Genomic DNA, 6117 nt, shown 5'->3' on the forward strand with positions numbered 1-6117 from the left:
TGGTTAGAGCGTCGGCCCACACACTGTAGGGTTGCAGGTTCGATCCTCAGTCAGGGTGTATTTTGGAGACAACCAATTGATGTGTCGCTCTCACATTGATGTTTCTCTCTCTCTTCTCTCTCTCTCTCTCCTCCCTCACTCCCGCCTTCCCTCCCACTCTCTCTAAAAAAAAAAAAAATCAATGGAAAAAAGATCCTCAGGTGAGGATTAACACACACAATAAAAACTAATAATTTAAAAATCCTTGTAATCGCTAAAAGATGGAAACAACCTAAAAGCCTTCAGCAAATGAACAGATAAACAAAAGTGGTCCATCCGCACACTGGAATACTACTCAGCCATGAAAAGGAGCAAAGCACTGACACTCACTACAGCATAAATGGACCTTAAACACATGATGCTCAGTAAGGGAAGTCAGACACAAAAGGCCACACGGTGTGGGATTCCATTCATGTGACATGTTCGGGACAGGCAAATCCAGAGACAGAAAGTGGCTTCGTGGTTGTCAGTGGCTGAGGGTGACTGCTGATGAGGACAGGTTTCTTTTAGGGGTGATGGAAGGTTCTGGAATTACATAGGGGTACTTGTTGCACAACCCTGTGACTATACTAAAAGTTACGAAGTTGTACTTTAAATGAATGGATGACCCTGGCCGGTTTGGCTCAGTGGATGGAGCATCGGCCTGTGGACTGAAGGGTCCCAGGTTCGATTCCGGTCAAGGGCATGTACCTTGGTTGCGGGCACATCCCCAGTGGGGGATGTGCAGGAGGCAGCTGATCGATGTTTCTCTCTCATCGATGTTTCTAACTCTCTGTCCCTCTCCCTTCCTCTCTGTGAAGGATCAATAAAATATATATTTTTTTAAATTTTAAAAAATAAATAAATAAAAATAAAGGGATGGATGGTGTGGTATGTAAATTATATCTACCTAGGGGCCCAGTGCATGAATTCGTGCACCTTGAAAGGAACTGAGGGCTGTGAGGCTGCGGTGGGCACAGGGGTGGGTCTCAGCCCATCCTCCGTGCCCCTGCCCGGCCCCTCCCGCCACGGCCCCCTGGTCCCCTCTTTGCCAGCAGCCCTGCTCCTGCTGCCGCAGCTCCCACACACTGACATCACTGATAGCGCTGGCCCCACTGGCACCCGCTGACAGCGGAGCGATTGGGGCCCACACCATCAGTGGGTGAGAGCGGCAGCTGCTGCCCTGATTGCCCCTCAGAGGCAGGGGGAGGTGGAGAAGCCCTGAGGAGCGATTGGGGCTGGCAGCCACTGCTCACATCTGCTGATGGCACCAAGCGATTGGGGCCAGTGCCGGGGGTGCCTGGGGCGGGACCGCGGCACACAGGAGCAAAGAATTATCAGTAACCAACAGAGGCTCACCCTGATGATAGTGACCAGCACCCCGCCTTGGTCTGGCACCCCCGCTTACCTGCTCCACCATCCCACCATGCCCGCCATGCTCTGCACGCAACCCCTCGTGGTCAGCGCACGTCATAGCGACCGACTGTTCTGCCGTTCAGTCTATTTGCATATTAGGGTTTTATAGAGAAAGATTTTTTTTTTAATAACAAAATCAAAGTCAACTGCTAAGATTCAGCCCCATGATTCCTGCATTTAATTCTCTCCCTCTAGGTCCCTCTGACTCTGTGGCTGGGTTGGAGCCTCGAGGTCCTCACTGTGTGGCGGGGAACCCTAGGTTCTCCCTCATGGTACTCGGCACACTCCATCCGCTGCCACTGTGCAGGGGCAGGCGGGGAACACACAGGGGTCTTTGTGCTGTTTGTTGGCCTCATTAAGAGGCAGCCCCTGTCACCGAGCTCAGCACGGCCAAATTCATTAGCCAAGAGCCTTCCCTCTCGGCAAACTATACCCAAGACACTGCAGTCCCAGGAACAGCATCCAGGCATGAGCAGCCTCAAACACCACAGACTCTCAGCCCTGCTGGGTAGCCCCCAGCCTCTCTGTGCCTCCGTCCAGGGCTAGACTGGGGAGAAGGCCCCTGGGACTCCACAACCCACTGACCATGCCTTTTGCAAAACCAGAAAGAGATTTAGAGAAGCCAAACTCCCCTGCCCTGGCCTGGGGCAGTTAGTGAAACTAAGTCACACAACAACAGAGCTTGGTAATGGAGATGCCACAGAATTTTGGTTTCTTTTTGTGTGTGTTTTTTGTTAATCCTCACCTGACTATATTTTTCCATTGATTTTTAGAGAGTGGAGGGGAAAGGGAGAGGCAGAGAGAGAAGAGAAACATCAATGTGAGAGAGACACATCAATGGGTTGCCTCCCGCATGCAGCCTGACCGGGAATGGAGCCTGCAACCGAGGTACGAGCCCTTGACTGGAATCAAACCTGGGAACCTTTAATCCTCGGGCTGATGCTCTATCCACTGAGCCAAAATGGCCAGGGGTAGAATTTGGTTTCTAAGAAACCTATCATGTGCTCCAAGGGACACTTAATAAGCCCCTGCTGCATACTGAGACCCCGCCTGTCCTCCCTCCATCCTCCCAGGGATCCCTGGGGGATAGGGGGCTAATTCCCATTTCTCAAAAGGGGGAAACCAAGGCCCATGGATGGCAAGGAAGGATATAATGCCCCATAAAATGCTTATTCTAGGGCCCGGCCTAGAAGATGCACAGAACAAAAGAACCAATCATGATCCTCCCCAGATGTTCTTCCAGGACACCCCTCCCTAGCAAGGACCGGACTCCCAAATCACTAGCTTAAAGCACTCCTCTGAGGGTCACCGGCCTAACATAGATGCACACGCTAGAGGTTTATGCTTATTTTATTATTAAAAAATACAGAATCCAAAGTTGATTGTGACGGGAGGGAGGAGGCCCTGTCGCCAGCTCCAGGCGTGGCAACACCACCACCCACGCCAACCCCTACAAAAGGCCCCCCCCCCAGCTGGCACGCCTGGTGGTCTCCCAGCAGCTGTGCACCATATATATTTATATATAATATATATAAAACACAGATCAGGAAAGGTGGGTAGAAATATGAAATCTGTATAAATGTGCTGTTTGCTTCATTAAAGTGTCTTTGGGAGGGGGTTTCTTTTTGGCAGGTCCACCCCCCATCTTGTAGTGTCCTGTTTTCTTTTTTCTTATAAACATTATTAGTCACGGAGTAGAGGAAGGGGGCTCTGACAGACGAACAAGCTTATTGCAAAGTGTGGCTTCTACTCTAAAAAGTCCACCCACCCTCCCACCAAAATAAAAGATCCCCCTGAAGATGTGAGAAAAAAAGAAACTGTCCAGTTTGTCCTCAGGAATACAGTAAAAATAAACCACAGTATATACTTCCTGGCTCTATTTACAGAAATGTAAGGTCTTCTTGGGCTCAGGGGTGATGGTGAGAGGCTGTGGAACACAGTGGGGAGCTGTAATTCGGAGTGGCCGGAACTCCGGGGGCCTCTGGTGAAACAGCGTGGGTTTCCGCTCTGGGAGACAATCACCAGGCATGAGAAGAGTGGGGCTGAGGGGACGAGAATCTGAGGTGGGTTCAGAGTCCTGGGCCAGAATCCCAGGGGTCTCACCCTTACCCTTCTGCCTCATACTGGCCTGTCCTGGGGCATCTGGGGGGTCTGCAGTGGTCTCCAGCCAGGACCCAACAAATGGAGCAACCAGACTAGGGGTTACCCATCCCCATCCCCCAGGGGGCCAAGGACCACCACCACCCCCCCACAAACTAATGTGTTTCCTTTCAAAGTCACTGGCGACAGCAAGGAATAAATTAAATTAAAAATTCAAGCCTTTCTGATCCAACCATGAAAAATAAACAAACAAAAAACCCCAACATCGCTGATAGTTTCTCAGGTTCTTCAGTGCCCTGAGGAGATGGTCTGGCCAGGGGCTGTACTGACACCCTGCCCCTCAGGCATCAGGGGCTGTTGGCTGTCCCCCGCCATTGGGGCTGGTTCTGGAGCAGGCAGAAACCCCCTGTAGGTGGGGGCAGCACCAGTCGAGGGAGAGCCAGGCGTCTCTATTTGGTCTTGGATTCGGTCGTCCAGGTGGGGCCAGCATCACGTGGGCCAGAACTAGGAGCCCAAAAGGGTCCAGAGTACTGGGACAGTGCTGAGGAAGAGCTGACAGCTGCCCAGGCTACTGCACGAATTATTGCTGGTGAAGATGGGCTCAGGGGCCTCATACAGGGTCTCGTCTGGGGGACAAGGAGACAGAACAGTCAGCAGCAGCCCAGACCCCTCCCTAAGTGGCCACCCCTCCATCTGCTCCCTAGGGCTTATCCAGACCTGATCATTGAATGTCTCAACCCTGGCACTCGGGTGAGAGCTGCACGAGTCCCCTTGTCTCTGGGTGTGCTATGGTGTTTCAAGAGCTCAGAACACAGGCCCTTTGGTCCATCTCAGGAAACTTCCCTGACGCCCACACCCGGGAGTGATGGCCTCAGTGAGGTGCTTAACAATGGGCTTCAACCTTCACTCTTGAAGGTCTGAAATGTCCTGATTTGCAGATGGGGAAACTGAGGCTCAAGGGTGAGCCTGCCCTTGCTGAGGTTGTAGAACTTCGTAGGCTGTGTTGTGATCATCCCCTGACTCTACTGACCACCCCGTGGATTCTCAATGAGGACCCTGCCCGACTCCCTGAGTACTTACTGGTTGGCCGCACATAAACCTTTAGCCGAAGGCAGGGCCGGTCAACAGCATTGGGTGGTGTGGCAGCTAGAAGAAATGGGTTGTGAGTTAGTGGGGCAGGGGGGTCTGGGTGGCCAAGACTTCCTAGCACTGTAACCCCTTTCCCCAGGCTGGTATCTCATCCTTGACACCAGGTGGGGATCCACCCATAAAACTCCTAATCATACATCAAAGCCCCAGACACAGTGCCCCCCTTATTTCCCATCATGTACAGAGCAAGGTTCAAAGGTGATAGATAAAAATGTTTGTTTTCAATTGACCACCCAAAACTCAGTATAACCAAATGATTAACATGGGAGCAAATCCCTGCTCTCTGGGCTACTGTTGACAAATCACCCCCTATCGGGGCTTCAGCTGGCACACAGGAGATACTGTGAAAACGATTATTTCCATCTGGGAGACAACAGAAGCCAGTTACCCTGGAAGGGGGGCTGATTCCACTTCTCCTGGAGCCCACACTACAGAGGTCACATGTAAGTGGAAATACATGGGATCTCATGCTTAAAAAGCCACCATTATTGCTCCCTGCCTCCTGGCCAACATGACAAGGGCCCTGGAGCGGGGAAAGGGTGGTGCCATGGCTCAGCCACGCATCAGAAGGGAGGGGGCTGGCAGGGAGCTCACATGTAAACAGCTGTGGGCACCCAGAGCTATAGCTAGGCTTGTCCCCACCTGTCCTCTCAGACTGTCCTCTTGTCTTCGGCTGCCACCTTTGCCCCAACCCCCAGAAGCCCCTTACTCTGGGAGATGAAGATAAAGAGCAGATAATAAAAATAACATTTGTCACAGAGACAGGACAAATAATTACAATGATCATCTTTATGAAACTCCCATCTCAGAAAGAAAATGTAATTTTTCTTATATTACAGGACTTAATTTAAACACCTTCTTCCCCCTGCCTCCACCCCTTTCTTCCCTGAATTAAAAAGAAGTCCAAACAGAGCAGAAAAGGAGGAAAGGGGGCCTTGTGAAGTTTAATTTGACACAACAGGGGCCGGAATATTGAGGAGCTGGGTCCCTTCCCCGCAGCAGGGGTTGGATGGTGTGGCAGGGGTAGGGCCAGGGGGATCCCTGCCCAAAACAGGATGTACTGGGCAGAACAAGGGCTCTGCTCTCTCCCCTGGCTTTGACCAAGCTCCCCTCTCCCACTAGACTCGGTATGCAGTTTACCCCCTCAGTGCTTTGGGGGGTGGGCAGCGTTGGTCTCAGTGTGGGACAGACTGATGGTGGAGTCATCGGCTCCCCCAGAACAGAGGTCCAGTGCTGATCCTGAGGCTGAGGTTATATATATATATATGTTCTCCGCCGCACTCTGAGCCTCAGTTTCCCAATCTGCAAAATGGGGACTCTGACAGTGGGCCTCCAGGGCTTGCTGGGGAGCCTACCCAAGAGGCTGACCCCGATCCCAGGACAGAGGCCAGCGCGGGACAAGGAGCGGGGGCCGAAACCACACCCTGGCCTCCC

General features: G+C 52.1%; 1 protein-coding gene across 1 annotated transcript in view; it reads right to left on the reverse strand.

Annotated features, from left to right (window-relative positions):
* Positions 1-2766: 2766 nt before the first annotated feature.
* The window catches only part of EFNA2 (ephrin-A2), a gene marked incomplete at its 5' end in the record, with an annotated part of 12686 nt that continues 9335 nt past the window's right edge, over positions 2767-6117 (reverse strand). Inside the window, 2 exons of the mRNA XM_014540060.1 lie at positions 2767-4160; positions 4615-4770. Coding sequence (XP_014395546.1) covers positions 4039-4160; positions 4615-4770 — 278 coding nt within the window. The remainder of the gene's footprint in view (positions 4161-4614; positions 4771-6117) is intronic.

This window comes from Myotis brandtii, unplaced genomic scaffold, assembly GCF_000412655.1.
Source record: "Myotis brandtii unplaced genomic scaffold, ASM41265v1 scaffold236, whole genome shotgun sequence".
Classification (NCBI taxonomy): domain Eukaryota; kingdom Metazoa; phylum Chordata; class Mammalia; order Chiroptera; family Vespertilionidae; genus Myotis; species Myotis brandtii.